The sequence below is a fragment of the Haplochromis burtoni genome, unplaced genomic scaffold (assembly GCF_018398535.1).
Source record: "Haplochromis burtoni strain Fernald_Lab_line unplaced genomic scaffold, NCSU_Asbu1 Contig_31, whole genome shotgun sequence".
Taxonomy (NCBI): Eukaryota; Metazoa; Chordata; class Actinopteri; order Cichliformes; family Cichlidae; genus Haplochromis; species Haplochromis burtoni.
In genome coordinates this window covers 505,462-523,755 of record NW_024582392.1, presented here as the reverse complement: position 1 = coordinate 523,755, position 18,294 = coordinate 505,462, and the positions used below count along the sequence as shown (strand labels likewise).

At 40.8% G+C, this 18,294-nt stretch overlaps 1 protein-coding gene across 1 annotated transcript in view; it reads right to left on the bottom strand.

The window, feature by feature from the left end:
* The window catches only part of LOC102309473 (natural resistance-associated macrophage protein 2), a 29,247-nt gene extending 11,172 nt beyond the window's left edge, over positions 1-18,075 (bottom strand). Inside the window, exons 1-13 of the mRNA XM_005918753.2 lie at positions 17,588-18,075; positions 16,282-16,371; positions 11,403-11,557; positions 11,190-11,312; positions 6,868-6,987; positions 5,495-5,601; positions 5,297-5,367; positions 5,146-5,213; positions 3,774-3,929; positions 3,529-3,687; positions 3,336-3,422; positions 522-641; positions 94-243 (exon numbers count right to left, since the gene is read on the bottom strand). Of these exons, the coding sequence (XP_005918815.1) occupies positions 94-243; positions 522-641; positions 3,336-3,422; positions 3,529-3,687; positions 3,774-3,929; positions 5,146-5,213; positions 5,297-5,367; positions 5,495-5,601; positions 6,868-6,987; positions 11,190-11,312; positions 11,403-11,557; positions 16,282-16,371; positions 17,588-17,609 (1,428 nt within the window). The 5' untranslated portion in view covers positions 17,610-18,075. The remainder of the gene's footprint in view (positions 1-93; positions 244-521; positions 642-3,335; positions 3,423-3,528; positions 3,688-3,773; positions 3,930-5,145; positions 5,214-5,296; positions 5,368-5,494; positions 5,602-6,867; positions 6,988-11,189; positions 11,313-11,402; positions 11,558-16,281; positions 16,372-17,587) is intronic.
* Between the last annotated feature and the right edge of the window lie 219 nt (positions 18,076-18,294).

Genomic DNA, 18,294 nt, shown 5'->3' with positions numbered 1-18,294 from the left:
AACAGCACTACAAAGATAAATAAGCCTAAAAGAAAAGTGGTGCTGTTGGCGGATGGTTGAATGAAGCTGAACTGGTTTTAACCTCTGTCTGACCTGCATGCTCTGCAGCACGTTCAGGAAGTCATTCATGCCCGTCAGGTGCTGCACGTCCTGGAAGATGGCCACGAGCAGGGTGGGCATGATGGCAAGCGTGCGGGTCAGCAACACCCGAGCGAAACGTGACCAGCGCAAGTTTAAGAAGCCCTGAGGGAAGAAGAACAAATCAGTCGGTGACATTTACAAGAAAACGGGGCTTGTTTACAAAAGATTTAGTGAAGCAAACCGACTGCAGCTGTACGTGATTATAAGTAAATAAGTAAATTACACGCAGGAGCTTTTGAACAGGCCAAATAAAGGGCTCAAGTAAAGAAAGAATGGGAGAACATATCTGCGTTAAAGGGAAAGAGTTAGTGCTGACATTTCCACTGTTTGAGCTTTACATGTGGTTTTTGTTCACATCTGGTTCTTCCTTTCTCACTGACCTCCATGACAAACTGGCCGGAGTATGTTCCAGTCATGGTGGAGCTCTGACCAGCTGCAAGGATCCCCACGGCCCATATGTAGAGAGCAGCTGGGCCAAAGAAACAGCCGAGCACCACTCCCTGTTACAGACACGCAAACACAGACGACAGTGGATAAAAAAACAGAAAACATGCTCTGCAAAACCAGCGCAGGCCCACTTTGCTGCCACTAAAACCAGAGAGGGAGTTAAGAATAAATGCATGTTAATGTCATTGTCACCGTTTCCTGCAGGGCTTGAATCCAGATGATCTCAGAAATATTATATAAAACACAATCCTGTCATTATGTGCTGCAAATTTGACCTGTTTGTGTGCTTTTAAGTTTTACTGAATAAACTACACGGAGGCTACAAACACCCCGAGTTCTGTTCGCAAGCAGGGGCGTCAAACACACCACTTTTTTTAAAATAGTGAAAAAAAACAACAATTTCTGTGAATTCACGGAGAACTTCTGCTTTTAATTACAGCGTAGGAATCCTTTATTCCCTACAGTGTAGCCCAATGAGCTGTACTGATGGGTGTCTTTGATTTATTACAGGAATATTTCATAACAGTGTGGAAAACGACATAATATATGGCAATAGAATGTGATGGACCGACCTTAGCTGGATAATCAGCAAATAAAACGAGTGATTGGTTGGATAGATAATCTGATGTAGCAACACATGCATGAATGAGCCTTTAAATTTAAAAATAAGAAATAAACCCGAGCTTTTCTATTCGTTTTCTGGGCCGTAGCTGGAGATCAGTGATGATCCCCAGCAAGCGCTCTGAGTCAATTTGACGCAGAAGCTGATGATAGCTCTTTGTGCAATTTAAAGCTCTGTGGTGAAATCACACATGCATATGCAAGTATAAGTATGCTCAGACCTAATGTGTCCACACAGTTTCTGAAAAAAGCCACAAATATTTTCCCTTAAGTTCGTTCACTCCTTTTCTTGTAATTCCACTACATACGGTCACTTCATTAGATACACCAGTTCACCTGCTTATTAAGGCAAAGCTCTAATGAGTTAATTAAATGTTAGCAGATCAATACATTCAGGAACGGTAAAGAGAACTTGCTGCTAAACACGTTGTGATTTAAATAATTAACAACCATGTCTAGTGTTTACAGAAAGTGGCCCGAAAAAGAGAAAAATATCTAGGGAGCAGCTGTTCTCGGGGGAAAAATCCAACCAAAGCATGCAGAAGAGCATCTCTGAATGCAAAAGACCACACCACTGCCACTCCTGTCTGCTAAGAGCAGGCAACAGGCTCCAATACACAGAGGCTCAGCAAAACTGGGCAATAGGAGAAAAGTGTTCTTTATTTCTGCTGCAACATTCGGATGGTAGATGTCAATCGAATAGATGAGGTTAAACGGACGATTTGCATCAACTGTGTAACACTACCATGTGAATATGGGCCAAAATCTTAAAGTGCATTCCAGCAGCCTTTTTTAATTGATGCCAGCTCTGAAGGAAAAAACAAAGTTCTCATTTTGTGTGGATCAAAGCTTGCAGACACGCGTTTGCCTCTAAATGTGTCACCTGGTCTGAATTTGCATCAATTCACATCTTTGCACAGACTTCGTTTTTAGCTGTTGTTCATCACTGATCTCAACGGGAATTTGAAGAAGCATAAAAAAAATAGCATTTCAGACATGCACAAGGAGATGACCTTAAAAATCTTTAAATTAGGTCAAGTTTTGGTATACAGTGGTCCTTCGCTATAACGCGGTTCACCTTTCGTGGTCTCGCTGTTTTGTAGATCTTTTTTGTGCAATTTTGCATGTTTTTTTTTTTTTTTAAACAGCACATTGTGTTCTGTATTCTGATTGGCTGTAGACCATTTCCTTCTGGATTAATAAAGTATTTCTGATTCACCTCAATGACTGTCAATGGTCCTATCCGCTAACATGGAGGAGGCGGGGTTTATGACCTATACTGCAGCCAGACACCAGGGGGCGATAGAGACGTTTTGGCTTCATTCTTGGGGAGCTGTCGCGTCGTCCATGTTTTATACAGTCATTGGTTCACCCTGTCAAATTTACCTAAATCTTCGATCACTACCAATGTGACTCTGAAGTGAGGTACTGTATGTTTGTAAGTTTTCTGCAACAAACAAAAATTTCGATGAAATGTTTTGCACCATCAAAGGCAACCGCGGTGACTTGTTGCATTCTATAATACTGGACTTATTTTTCTACGAAGGTTTGAACTTTTAGAGTGTTTAAACCAGAGAAAAGTGTGGAAATGTTCGAGCCTGTCAGAGAAAAGTGTATAAAGTGTGTAGTGAGGGGCTTTACAGCCTTAAAACAGCTATAATAATTGTAAAAAAAAAAATCAGGTTAGCCACTTTGCGGATTTCACACAGATTATTTTTAGAACGTAACTACCACTATAAACAAGGGACCAATGTAGTTTGAGTCTTATTACTTTATAATCGCACTCAATTTAAACATGTGGTATGAGCAAATATGCTGAGAGGCGTGCATTCAACAGTATCTTTACCTGTTTATTTGTAAACATATTTGTTTTGTTATGCATTTAAATGGTCACAGACTTTTCTTATCATGTTTCAAAAAAAAGCGCCCCTCCAACAGCCAAACCCATCTGTTCTCTGATTGGATTGTTACATTTGTGATTGACATGACATTGACCAATCAGATGAAAGGAAGAAAAATAGGGTCAAAATTCGTACTTGTAACTTGCAGGGGTCCACACACACAAAACTGATTTACAAGTACAAAATATTTATGACCACATTTGGAGCCCATACATAAAAGCTTACCCCTTTGTAGATGTCCACCTTGAGAGTTTCATTATTCAGAGGGAACAGGTCTAAATGCGGACTGCCTGTTTGATTACAGACATTGAACTGAAAAAAGAAAACGGGGGGAGGGAGGAAAGCAAAACAGACTGCTGAATTTCCATCTCGACTCTGAACTTTTATTAGATCATAAAGCAGCTGCAGAGATACTTACCACCTCTTCATTTGTGCGCTGATAGAAAGCCTCAGCAAAGACGGCCACCACAAACACATTGATGAGGAAAGAGACAAACAGTGCGACGGTCGACTCGATGAAGAAGTATTTGTTGGCCTCTTTTACCTCTTTTTTGTTTGACCGATCTACTTCTCGAGACTGAGAGAGAAGATTTAGAAACTCACTGACGATGCCAATGCAGGTTTCACACAGCTGATTAAGCAGGGATTTCATTACTGTCTGACCTTGACGAGAGCAGAGTGGAGGTAAATGTTGTGAGGCATGATGACGGCGCCCACGATGCCGACGGCCTGAGTCAGCTGGACGGGTCCGCAGCCCTCGCAGTACGGCACAAACATCCCCTTCAGCAGCTGGCCTTGGTCTGGACCCACTGTTACATACTGAAAAGGAAGCAAAGAGTGATTTCAAAAGCAAAACATTTAGAAGATGTAAATTAGGACGAACCTGAAGAGACCAGAGACACTTGGTGATTTTGCACCACCAGAGTTCAGAGTGAGTGTTGGGTGGCACATTTCAAGCTTGGTACAAACATTCATGTGATGTTTAGAGGAAAAATCTTAACACGGTGATCAAAAGATTTCAATGCGACATTTGTGGTTTTCAGTGAAGTCTTAACAACCTGAAGCTCATGTGTTGTGGGGGTTTTTTTTGTATTTATATAACTTTGGTTCCTCTTTTGTTGAGTTCTTCTGTTCCCAGTATTCCCAGTGTTTCCCTGTCTTTCCGTTCCTCTGTCTTGTCTACGGGATTACTGCCTTTCTCTGTATTTCCTGGAGTCTGTCATCTTGTCGAGGTGTCAGGGATGTTGTGACATTTGACCAAAACAATATTTCCCACTATGACTTACTGATTATGCCAAAACATCATAATCATGATCATTTTGATAAATATCTCTATTTTCTTGTTTTAATAATCGATGGAAGCCGAAAGTCCATCCATCAATTCCTCTTCTAGAGAAGCCTGGACGTCCTCCAGCTCATCCAGGGGAACAGTGAGGCATTCCCAGCCAGCTGAGAGACATAATCGCTCTCGCATGTCCTGAGCCTTTCCTCCTACCTCCTACTGGAAGGACGTGTGGAACACCTCAGCTGGCTCCTTTCGATGTTGGCAGCAGTGGCTCTACTCTCAGTCTGACTGATTTCCCTCTCTCCACCACCCTTTGGAGAAAGCTCATTTCCACCACTTGTACCATCTCATTCTCTCAGTCACTACCCAGAGCTTGTAATCAGAAGTGAGGGTAGATTTAAGGTCACTCAACTTCAACTTTCTTAGTTTCATCTCAAGTTAGTGTGTTTATTTATACAGAGAAATGGAGGAGTGGCAATAAGCAGATTTCACACAGTGGGCACAAGTTGAGAATGAGTGTGATTGCACAGGGGTAAGAACATTTCTGAACACATATTATTGAATGAGGTCTATTGTCTTGATATTCTTAAAAAAAATATCCGGTTGAGATTTGGACATCATTTTGGATCCAGGGACTTCCAGGTAGTATTAAAAATATTTTGCTTACTTTCCCCCACTGACATGTTGTGACCCGCTGATTGAGAGACCCCCCCAACTCATTTCCAGATAATCGTGTGTAAGTGTTTATACCTCATATCCAAATGTGATCCCCATGATTGTAATGAGGAAACCAAAAAAGGCTTCCAGCTTTCTCAGACCTGCAGAGACAAAAAATAAGCGGCGTGCTTCATTTATTGCTGACATGCCGACGTACAGTTTGAAAGTGATTGATCCAACCTACCGTACTTGTCCAAGAAGAGGAAGACAAACGTGTCAGTGATGGTGATGAGGACACCCCCCCATAAGGGGATCCTGTGGATAAACACAAACAACGGAAAAGATCATCGCCAAGGAAGTAATCGACTCATTTTATGGCAATCGTCAAACTGCGACTGAGTCCCAGTGGCCGTTAAACTGATGCTTAGTCTGTTTACACCACCTGCCAGAGGAGAGGAGGTTGAAAGCGATGGCGCAGCCGATGACCTCCTGCATGTCTGAGCCGATGATCGCCAGCTCCACCATCACCCACAGGATGATACGAGGCACCTATCAGAGTCAGGCAGTGTTTACAAAGGTCTGAGCTGACATAGAATTCAGTTTGCAACACATCCGGCATGTGAGGAAACCTTTTATTGTTGGAGATTTTTACTCTGTGGCACAACTACTGCTTCTTACAGTGTTTGGGAATTCAGCTGTCTTATCAGCTTGTCCATCACCTGTAAAGCACTAAACAGCATGAATGGTGCCGTATTTACTGGACTTTTATTGAATTAGTATCCAGCAATCTCCTGACAATAAAAGTCAGGACATTTCGCCCTCTGCTGCTTCAGTTGGTCATTGCCGTCACGCTGCTCACGTGGATAAATGAAGGCCTAGTTTTATGTCTAAGCTCTTCTCTGCAAAAATGTGAGCGAGGTGTGAGGAACAGAGGACAGAAAAGCTGAAGCTGCACAATGAGAATTATTGGTTTAAGGCATGTCAACGTGGAGGTGCAACAATCATACACAGTCACACCACAATTCAAGGACTTTGATGTAGGACAGAAGCCTTCTCTGCCCGCTCTTCTCCCATCCCATCTGGGACAGGTTGCGCCTTAAACCTTTTCAAGAACATATAAAGTGAATTTACGATGGCAGAAGGTGTTCATGCATTCCTGCTTGAGGACACAGCCTTAATTTACCTTTGACTTATAGGCACAAATTAATTTTCCGGGACTTCTTTTCAGCTTTTCATCATTCGATAAATCAATTAATAAACCAAGCCGGCAGTCAAAGCATTTGCATTTTCAACTGTGTCACTAGTCCTGTAAACTCAGAAAAGTTAACAGATTCAAAGATAAGAAGTCAATTCATTCATGCAGCTCTGCATACGTTTCCCTACTGAAGCTTAAAAAATGTTTCCAACAGTGGGCAGTGTAGCCTGAGAGGACAGAAAGAGAGCAAACAGAGGCACATTTGTAACAGTTATTTTCTCTCTTCATGTTTTACAGATGCAAATATTTCTTATAAGCTGGATTTAAAAATATATCCACATGAATAATTCATGCTGTCACTGTTTTGTAAGTGTCACCGGCTCACGCTGGTTTGATTTAATGTTTTGAGACGCATAATCCAAGGATTACAGCTACTGTAACAGCAGTGCTTGTAATGCAAGGAGGCAGTTTCAGTAAACTAAGACTGCTTCTGCTCACAGCCTCTCAGTCAGACTTCATCCTGCTCGTGTTTTAGAACGGTGATGAGAAGAGAGAGCGCAGAAGCAGCAACAACAACAACAACAACGGAAAATAGGACAATAACGGCAAACGTATCTCACAGTGTGGTACTGGCGGTTGCAGACTTCAGCCAGGTGCATCCCGGTGACCACGCCTAGCCGAGCCGCCAGCCTCTGCAGCAGCAGGCCGACGATGGTGGCACCCAGCAGCACCCAGAGCAGCTGAAAGGACGAGGGCAGAGAGCCGAACAGTTAATCAGAGCCTGTGAGCTGATAGGTAACATGATTGTGAAGCTGCCCTAAGATCTGAAAAGAAACCGAAGCCAGGAAGTGGTTTAAAACACCACCAGTAAATTATGAAATCTCTGTATGTCGTTCTGTCTGTTATTTGCCCTTCGATCATCTTGAAACCCAGCGAGTTGTTGCTCGAGTACGTGTAGTTTGGGGTTGTTTGAATCAGTGGTTCTTATCTTTTGTCTAAGGCTGTTTTCACAGCTGCTGTGTTTCATCAGTTTAAATCAAACTGGTTTGTTTTCCCTCTTGGTGCGGTTCGTTTGTGCAGATGTGAACACAACAATCGCACACCAAAACAACCGTACTGAGATCGCCTCGGGTCTTGGTACGGTTCCACACGAACTTCAGAACGGTTTGTTTATCCTGTGAACGTGATCTGAACCAACTACCATGGGTACGTTGCAAGCTTGTCTTGTATCCAGAGATGCAGCAAGGTAGACGTGCAAGGATCTGTACGGGCTGGCAGCTAGCTGTGAAACAAACATAAATTCTCCGTGTTCCCTGATAGTCCAGAACACGGCACCTGCTTCCTGTATTTACTTTTGTTGTTCCCGCCCCAGACACATCTGGCCGATAAGCGGACCGAATATTCTTATGTGGTTTGTTCGTGACTCATTTCGGTTCGCTTGGAGTTCATTTGGATTTTTCTCTGTGTGAAAACAAACTAAACCACAAGGAAAAGCAACAAGTTTACAAACTCGTCGACTGATTCAGACCAGAGTAAACGAACTATAGGTGTGAACATGCTCTGAAAGTTCTGCTCTGTTATGCACACAGACACATAAAACCACGTTTGCTTTGGCTTTGTGACAGCACTGACATTAATTTATTCCCAAGACTCTGTTTTTAACTATTACACTTACTCAACTCTGTAAAACTAAACCTCATACCTTTCCTTCTACTACCTTTAGTATCCTATTTTTAGAATTTTCGCTTTATTTTTGTTTTATTGTGTGTTATTGAGCCATTTTACACTTTTATTATATTTTATTGAGCCATTTTACACTGCTCAAAAAAAAAAAAAAAAACGGTTAAACTTCAGTTAGGAAGCATAAACTGATTCAGTGGTTTATGTTCCTGACTGCACACTAATATAGCCCTGAAGTGTAACGGACTTTGTGTTACACCGATGACCAAGGGCCCACTTACTTTTTGGAGCGATGCAGCTTATATAAATTTCTTTTAGATTATAGTCAACTGTATTGTACTTGAAAGTAATTCTATTTTTTGGCACTACTGTCTGTTATTGAGCTATTTTTATATGTTGTTACTGGTTGTGTCAATGTTTTATCTGCTGTAACAAAGCAAGTTATCAACCTTATAACTAAACCTAAATAAAGTACGTCTAAGCCCAGCTTGACTTCTTTATCTTAAGTTGTGGCCCTCTGACAGAAACAGATTTGCGCATATAGAAAACTGGAACCTTTGCATTTTATGAAGCGCCTCTGCTTTTCAGTCAGTGTGAGCGCGTTTTCTGTGAAAAGAGACTGTTGTTTTGCGGCCACATTAACCTGACGTGAACTTTCACGAGTCCCGTACCCCTTTTTTACCATCTGCTTCTACTTCCCCTGTTGCGACATACTTCTTTCTTTGGTGGAAAACCTAAAAACGATAAAGGAAATGCAGTTTTATTCTTATGTCTCGCACTCCCTCTGCCTCCCCCATGACGGAGATGATGCTTTACTCTTCATCTATATTCTTATTTCATTTTAGAACTCTGAATATAATCTGTTTATGTCTTTCTTTCTTTTTTTCCTGTCAAACAAACATATTTTGATCGCCTTATCTGAATTAAATCAATTAACACTTCTTCTCAGCACATGTGTTCAATGTTTGTTTGAAAAGACTGCTGCTGCTGGTTTATAAAGCACAGAACGGTTTATAAGCCAGCATGTTTTACATGTCTGGTCTGCTGCGTATTGACCCCTCAGGTCTCCCAGTACAGGTCTGCTTTCTGTCCTCAGAGATAAAACTAAACATAGAAGCAGCAGCTTTCAGGCTTTTTGCTCCACATGTCTGGAACAAACTCACATAAAGCAGGAGTAACTCTGTGTTCTGGTAAACTAAGACTGAAGACTTTTTGTTTGCCACTGCCTTTTATTAAAACCAATTAATTCTTGAACCAATTTCTTTCTAATGTGCTTTTACACAGTCTTATGTTGCATTTAGTTTTATTCAAAGCTTTTTATGTTATTTTATGAGAAGCAATGTGAATTTTATTGTTGTTGAAAAATGTTAAACAGATTAACTTTGTCTTAATTAACAATAATTAATCCTCACATTACTGAGCCGCTACGAGACTCTTGAGCACTGCTTTTCTGTGACTGTGCTGCAGCCTTGTCGCTGTGATTGGCTGAGGCTCACAACCTTTAAAAGCCCTGCATACCTTCGGACTGACGGTCAGGATTAAGGCTTAGGGCCCGGTCACTCTTACACCAGTCTCAGTAAACATTCACTCAGTTTAAATGATGCGACTCCCAAGTTCAGGAATGTTTCCACCTGTTTAAGGGCAAAGGACACTTTTGTTAAACTTTGACCTGCAGTGCTGTGGGACTGGTGAATTTCAAAGTCGGACTTGTCTTTCAAGAAATATTGCTGAAATGCAAAAGAACAAATGACATAACCAGAGGAACCATTAATGCTGAAAGGTATCTACAGGTTGCAGAGCAACACATGATGATTTAGGTAAAGGCTTTGTCTGTTCTGCACATTTACCAGCAGCAATGCTCCATAATTTGAGTCTGAGCGCTAAACGGGCTTGCTAACACTCTTGAAAGGAAGTTCAATATAGCCAGACATTCTTTGTGTTAGCTTGGAAAGACAAAGACAGACAAAGACTGTGCACGCTCACAGAAAAGTGGAAACACGGCACGTCATTAAAGTCTTCTTCTGCACAAAATGTTGTCATTGAGAGCTACTTATTTCATTGCTGCCTACACCAGAAGAAGAGATAGAAATTTATAAATAATATGAGAGGTTAAACATGCCACTGGTGCAGCAAATAAATCTGCAACTAATATTGTGAATACTCAAGCTTTCACTGCAGTGCTGCTGTTTATTTCTAACACGACAGCTGCAAAGTTAGAAACTTTAAATCTGACTTGGCCCAAAGCGCGATGATGGAGAAAACCACTTTGGTTTAGTTGTCGGATGAGTGTGGAGTGAATTTCATTGACTAAATCAGCTTGGTGATAAACAGCCTACAAACACAGTGATTCTTTTTTAATCTAACGCATGTTGTGTTTGCTACAACTCCAACACTGGGCATCTGATTAGGACCAAGCTGAAAATCATATTTATGCACATTCCTCATCCATACATGTGACGCACAGTTGGCGCTGGTCTAATTTTGTGAGGTACTTCTCAACAGATTAAATGTTAAAAAGAAATTTAGAGAAAAGAATTAGTGAATGTGGCACTTTCAGACAAATTTAAACCGAAATCCGAACGTAACCTGCTCTGGACCAGTTGATGTGTTCAGCATAGGTTACCATGGTGACATAGCCAGGTTTAAAAAAGCAAGACGTGCAACCCATCAGTCTGTATTTGCAGTACACTCACTCAGACCTGTTACCCACTGAAAACATTTGGAGGACAGTAAAAGACTAAACAATAAACAAGGCCAGAAACTGTTGAGCAAATCAAATTTTACCTCAAGCAAGAACAGGAAGATATTTTTTATTTCAAAATGATAGAAACTCATGCTTTCAATAACACTAACAGAGTGTGAAGAAGAGGTGAAGCAGCCCCTGTCTCAACTTTATTGAAGTTTGCTGCCGGCAAAAAAATTTAAATGAGCAGATATTTTAAAACAAAAGGTTCCCACTGTAAATATTAGATATGTTTAGCTTTGTTTTTTAACTAAGGCTGCATTTCTTTTTAATTTTAGTACCCAAGTAATCAACGTTTTTTGAATTTGTTGCCTTTCTTGGTCCTGTGTTGTTATAACTTAGATATTTGGGGACATTAAAGTGCTGCTTGTACAAAATAATTTGTGAAGTATAGTTGAAAAATAGTTAATTACCAAATAATTCTCATAATTGCAAATAAAAATGACTTCAGTTTAACTTTCTCTGACATAAGCTAACTCTTAATCAACCAAAACACAAACCAAGCATGATCTCAGTTACCTTGAAGCCAGCTTTGGCACCTGACTGCAGGTCAGACTCGATGTTACCTGGATCCAGGTAGGCTATGCTCATCAGAAACCCCGGGCCGGTGAAGGCCCAGAGCTTGCGGAGACTTATCCACCTCTGTGGCAGGGGGAAACAAAAGTTGCACCACTAATAACATCAAATCTTGATTTAACTCAGGTTTGCATATGTAATCCAGGGTTGATTTACCTCGCCGTCCTCCTCAGGGACAGGGACTTTCTCATCAAAGTAAGTGCTGGAAACAGGCTCATCATTGTGATTCTGGAGGAAGACCGAGGGTGTGGAGTGTACTCTGTGAGTGTATGTGGTCTGGATCACCCCTTTCTCTTCAACCACGTCATCCGCTGAAATTTAACACCAACATAATGACAAAAGCATCGTAAGAAAGTAGAAAAGTGAACTTTACACAGGTCAACAACACACAAACAGCATGTTAGGCGGGCAGACGGGTAGGAAAACAACTGATATATACATAAAAATGCGAAGCTTATAGTATAATAACATAATGTGTTCCAGGTAGGGCTGTGCGATATGACCAAAATCTCATATCCCGATATAAGAATTCTATCGTCCCGATAACGATATAAATCACAAAATTTTTTAATTTTCTGTAAATTCTGTGAATCTCGGGCAGCTCGACTTGCGGAAAAGCCTGTTCTAACGTTTGAGTCTAAAGTTTATTTTTTAGCACCTGGAGGCTCTTTTTTTAAATTCTCATCCATAAATAATCTGCTCTTTCACGTGATTCAGTTTATTTTGAAAGGTCTCAACAGGATCTTGAGCTTTATTGTGAAAGGTTTATGTGGAACATAAACAAGCGGACACGCGAAGGTGTTACCATCTCTGTTGCTAATGACAAGGCATAAAAAAAAGGCGCTTGTCCGTCAGTAGTGTGGTTATATTAAACATAAGAGAAAGAGAGAACTTTAAGAAATTAATATAGCCACTACAGTGACCATCAGAACGATGAAAAAATATTGCCGTAAACAGTTTATTTTGCGACACCACGAAACAAACGATAGCGTAAAATGAAACGATAGATGTTTTTATATCGTCATCGATATACATCGTTATATCGAACAGCCCTAGTTCCACGTTTATCTTTTAGCTTGTTGAGAATGCAGTTTTGTTTTAAACTTTCATATAAACCAAAGGTTAACTGCTGTCAGAGGTGCAGGTAATAATGCTGCCACGTTCAGTCAGATGTGTGTTTTGTCTCCTTTCTTTTATTCTGTTTCCTCTGCGTTTTCTGTAAATCCTATCCTTTAAACAGATAAAGTCTATCGTCCATCCAAACATCTATTAACTATAACCATGTGTCTGCTGAGATTACAGGGCCCCAAACACATAACTGAAGATACAATAAAAAATACTCTGCTTTAAACAGTAATTTCACACCCAGCAAACACTTATTTAAAATCCTTTAAAAACATGACTTTATGAGCTGGAAAGTCAACATTAGAGTCTTTAGTTTAGGCTCAGGTCTACGTTTCCACTGTCCGCGCGCAGATCTCCACACAGCTCATCCCAAACAGCGAAAACTTGAAGAATATTTTATTAGACAACATCAAGTTATGGTTAAAAGGTTTTAAGGTCAACGAAAAGACAAAGAATAAATTACGTGTGTCTATATCTGCTTGGAAAGTGCCACACTTCTCCAAACTTTAAGGGCGGGCATCTCTTGCTCAGAGGCGTCAGAGTTACAGTGCATCACTGTGTTGACTTAGCAGGTGGAAACAGTAGGTTTAGAGGCTTAAACAAATAAGCTCATCATGCAACACTCCATGAGACAATGCTTCACATGTAGAGAGAACGCAGTGGTGTAAAGAAGTTTTTAATATTAAAAAAATATGGCTAACTGACTGTCTTTTCTAAATGTCTGGTCTTGGTTGAAAATCCAACTTTAACTGATGTTGGACACGTCACCGTCTGCTGGATATCCATCCTGGGCTTTCTAGTTGTTTAATAACATCCTTTCATCAATTAAGCAATAAAAATGATAAAACTCGTGATAAAATAATCCGTTCTGACATTTACTTCTTAGTCTGCTGCCCTTTTTTTTGTAGAACTATTTTCAACTTTCTAGCAAAATGACTTTCCGCCTTTTCACTTTTCAGCCAGAACACATGATGGGTTATGCCTCCTCCCTGCTCCTCCTGTTTTTTGAAGCCTTCAGGGGTCCAGGTCATGTGAAGGCTTTTGTTTACAGCAGGTTTCTCCTGTTTTAGTCTCTTAATCTGAGCCAGCAATGTCTCTGCTATCAGGAACATGAGCTGCATCAGTCTTATCTGAGCAGACGAGCTGCAATTATGGCTGAGCACGAATACATTCAGAACTTGTTCTTCTTCATATCAAGAACATCGTGTAAAGTTAAAGTGTCTTAATGCTTCTAAAACACATTAACCCAGTTTAAGTTGCCCGTTGGACCAGGAGTGACTTCCAAGACCAGCCATGACATAAATCCTGCTCACAGCTTTGCAGCATAAAGTAAAATTTTGTTTGAGCTCAGAAAAGCTTTCGGCAGAAGATCCTGAGTTTTCTGCCTGAATCCTTGTACACAGTGAAGCTCAAACATCCAAGAGAAAAGTTATAAAATCATTATCATAATTTAAAATAAATAAAATAAGAACAAAAACTCAAATATTCAGCAAAGAGCTGATCAATTTTGAGCTTATAATTCATAAGAACTTCAGGAGAGGTTTTTCGGGGCTTTTTCCAATGTGACAAACATCAGAACAGCATAAACTGAGACTATTTCACATCCTATAACAGCAGCGAGTGGAACATTACCGATCCCCATGAGTCGACCAGCATCAGCCTAATCCTCGGCAGGAAACTGCCAGGAAAAAAAAATCAACAACATGCTGACATTTATCATTGTAAATATTTATATTGAATGATATTTAGACATCTATCCTGATGGCATTTTAAGCAATACTGTCCAGCCCAAAATAAGCAACAGCCAATATATGTTTATGAGTGGAAATGCCCTTTGAGAAGTGCATTAACTACAAATGCAGTGCAGCGTTTCACGGCCTGAGGAACTTCTCTGAGTCAAGCAGAAGAAACACTCAGATTCAGGTTTTTCTCTCTTTACCTTCAATCAGCAGGTGACCAACAATCACCGCTCAGGAGCTCTTGATCACATCGCAACGTCTTCTTTATTGTTTTGTACTTTTTAAAGACTTTCAATCCAGCAGTTTTCTGAAAATGTTCTTGCCCAGGGCACACCAAAGGGCAAGCCAAAATTTCAAGGCACACCTTTACAAAAACAAATAAAAAACGTACATCTGCTGATATATCCTCGGTTCACGGCCCTCTTCTTCTTTTAACATGGAGATCATGGGCGAAAAACTGCCCCAGGGCCAGAACTGGTCCATAGACCATCATATATGATTTAAGTCTACTTCAACTGTGGACGCTCCACTTGAGTTTGCAAACAAACTTTTAGTTATAAACTGTAACAAATTTTCTCCAATTGTAAAGAAAACAGAAGTTTTCAACTCTTGTTTTTAAAACAAGGAGCGGTTATTCTCTACTATGTCTAGCATATATTTAGCATAATTCAGCACTGTTTTAATTCACGTCTTTAAAGTGCGCACACCTCTGCGCTGACAGATCTAGCCTGACATCTGACAAGTGTCCCCACTCAACCGGTGTATGTCCTGCCTTCATGGCCTCACGAGACACTGAGCAGACCAGGTGTCTCTCAGAACACACATTTGGTTTGCAGTTTGTCTCTTTAGCCTGGGATCGTGCTAACTTTAACCAGCTTTTCCAGGCGGGTGACACACTTGAGCTGAAGGCTGTTGACATCCTCAGTCCAGCTGGAGCCAGAAGACAGGGAGCTGTCACTTTGGTCTGTACCAACTCCCTCTCTTTAGGTGGACGGTCATCTGCACCGGTGTTTAGTTGTGGTCTGTGCCACAGGAAAAAAGTGATCATATTTCCTTCCTGCTGTCAGTCGGGGTTGTTGATTTGGTACAGTCTCAAAATTCCCACCATCTGGGAGCAGCACAAAGGACTGGGGACTGAGTGTGTGCAAAGTATCGAAGATAAAGTTAAAAAAAGGGTAAAAAGCTCATCTGAAGGCGCCTTAAACATGTATTCTTTTGTCCAGCAGGGTGCAAAAAGCCTTTAAGTTGTATAGATGCCTGTGGGGAAAATACTTTACTGGTGACTTTATGTGTTCAGTTGTTTGTTTAAAAGGTATTTAGAAAATATGTGGCCACTCTTCAAGTCAGGAAGGAGGATAAACCTGTCAGGCTGTCAGATCCACCCCGCCCTTGCTTGTTACGCCTTTTTTCAAAATATGACAGACGACAGACATGTTAAGCTCCGTGCTTCATAACAGGAACCACTAACCACTGTCACAGTGGCTATGTCCATCTTCATATACAGTCTATGGGAATCACTGGTCTAATACAGGCATCCATCCCTTTTTCCTAAGCTTATTCAGGAGTGTTTGAGCCTATCCCAGATCTCATACGGAAGAGGGAAGGTATATCTAGGAGAGGTTTCCACAGCACAGAGACAACCATCATTTACACCTACGTCCAATTTAGAATCAGGTAACCTAAGATGCATGTCTGTGGAAGATGCACCACCATAACCCTGGTCAGCTGTGAAATGAGTCTCCAAAAGGAGACAGAAATACTGCAAGCTAGTAATTTAATGGTCTCCATATTTTAATTGAAAAAAGATGCAAAATAAAAAAAATCAGAGGACTCAAATTAATTCTCTTGTACACAAATTTGTTGAGAAATCTATTTGGAGGCAAGCTGTTAACGCCTGGAAAGGGAAAGCAAAGTTCGAGTCTTGGTTGAACAGAGATGAATTAATAATACGATAAAAGTCAACAGTTTGTTCTGCTTTTAGGGGAAAAGAGGAGCTGATGCTTCACTTCCCCCGACACGGAGCAGATTTGTGTTTTGTTGTCACGACGCTGTAACGGCTTCCTGTAGCGCTCCATGTCGCTGAGCGAGTCTGGCTGAAAGGTTTCATGTATTTCATAAAAATGTGATGAGTCCTTAAAAAAAAACGCTGTGTACAGGATAAACATCCTCACCTTGTCCTTCAGCTTGCTCTGGCTCCTGGTCTGTGGGAATACTGGGAGGTAGCGAGGTAATGTGGATCTGCTCAGGAGCGGGGTTTCTGCCTGGAAGCAAACAGGTAATTATACTGGGATTAAAGTGATTTATGTAATCAGAGTACATACACAGAATCAAATCCTTCCCACATGAGAAACTATGTACAAATGTGTAGTCGGGGCTCCACTCAGTTCTCTCATATGTGTATGTATTATGTATTCTAATACTTCAAAAGACATGTGCGGTGCTGTGCAAACGTCTTGAGTCACTCCTCAGTTTTTAAATTTTTCTTGCAAAATGTGAAAAAGGTGCAAAGATTTATTGAAACATGTGCAATATAAGATAAAAACAGAGTTTGTACAATTATAACGAGCTTGAAAGTCGATATTTGGTGTGACCAGTCTTCGGGGTTAGTTCTCCAGGCCTCTGGAAGGACTTTCGAAGCTCTACTTTGGATGTTGGCTCATTTTTTCTTCTGTCCTCTGTCCAGATGTCCCTATAATGCTTCTATAATGTCGGGGTGCAGGCTCTGGGGAGGCCAATCCATGACTGATAGACTTCCACTGTATACTTTTCTGTGCAGGTATGACTTTACTGCACTGACAGTGTGTTTGGGATCACTGTCTTGCTGAAAAACGAAGCTTCTCTCAATCAGACACTTTCCAGTCTTACAGGCTAACAGATGCAGACACCCACCGTGTACCTCTAATAAAACCCTGAGCCCCCCAAAAATAATGTTACATTGCTTTTGTTGCTCATTCAGCTCAATAGTTACAGTTTTTATTCATAACAGCATGCTTTTTAAATGATTAAGCATTTTATTTGAAATCACATCAGAAAAGAAGCCTGTAATCACACATTTATAAGTATCAGTATTTTACGCACATGTTTTCTGTTTACAGCGCTCATCACACATTTCTAAATAATATTGGTACAATTAAACTTCCACAGATGGAGAATTACTTTTATTATAGAGTCATTTAGAATTTTATAATATAACAGACGGGTTACTTTACTGATTTAACTGCAGCTCGCATCAATACTGTAAATTTAATGAGGGCAGTTAAGGGGGTATAATTACCTGCCCTGCTCGTTATAACAAGTTCCTGTGATAGTGTAACTTTATACAACAGGAAACGATAAACCCAATAAACACGACTAGGTTAATATGAACTCTGTGACACGATAAATCTGTGCTATAATATCCTATAATTTGTGTCTGTGTAGATCTCCAGGCATCATCACCTGTGCTGCACGAGGAAACAATCCAAAGGGAAAACTCACCTGAGCGCAGGAAGGAAAACATGTTTCTTCTTTGTGTCTTTAACACTTTGAAATCTTCTCATCGGACGAAACCAGAACTAAACTTCTGAACTCCAAGCCGCTAAAGGTGTCCTCGCTTCCTTCTTGGATCCAGTGGAATTTACGCGGAGCAGGAACATCCGGCAGGTTGGACATCCTCTCCACGACTGAAGGTGTTGACTTATCGTGCAGGTAAAGAGGAGGAGGAGGAGGAGGAAGGGGAATCTCCCTGAGGACAAAGTCACACATATAACCTTAAACTTTGATAAATGATCCCGTCCTCTTGCCACTTTCTACCACGTGACCAGGTTTGCCCGAACGACCTGAGCTGAACAGCAGGAAATGAGATCTTGTGCAGGAGATTTCAAAATAAAGCGAACGACCTGGTTAATATTTTAATGAAACATTAATTTTCACACTCGTCCGGGTGGGAGTGAAGCTGAAATCCACGCGTCAGCTTTTTTCTTTTCTTTTTTTCTTTTTTGTGCTGGCTTCAATTCAAAATTAAAGTCACATCAAACGTTCCGAGCTGCAATTTTCAAAGAAAAGTCCACATGAGGTAGTGACAGGTACATAAACAGACTAGAGTGCTCTCAAATTACAGGGAAGTGAAATTATTCACTTTACCGCTTCAAACTTTGGACGTTAAACGCAATTATTAACCTTTTATCTGCGAAATTTACACGAAA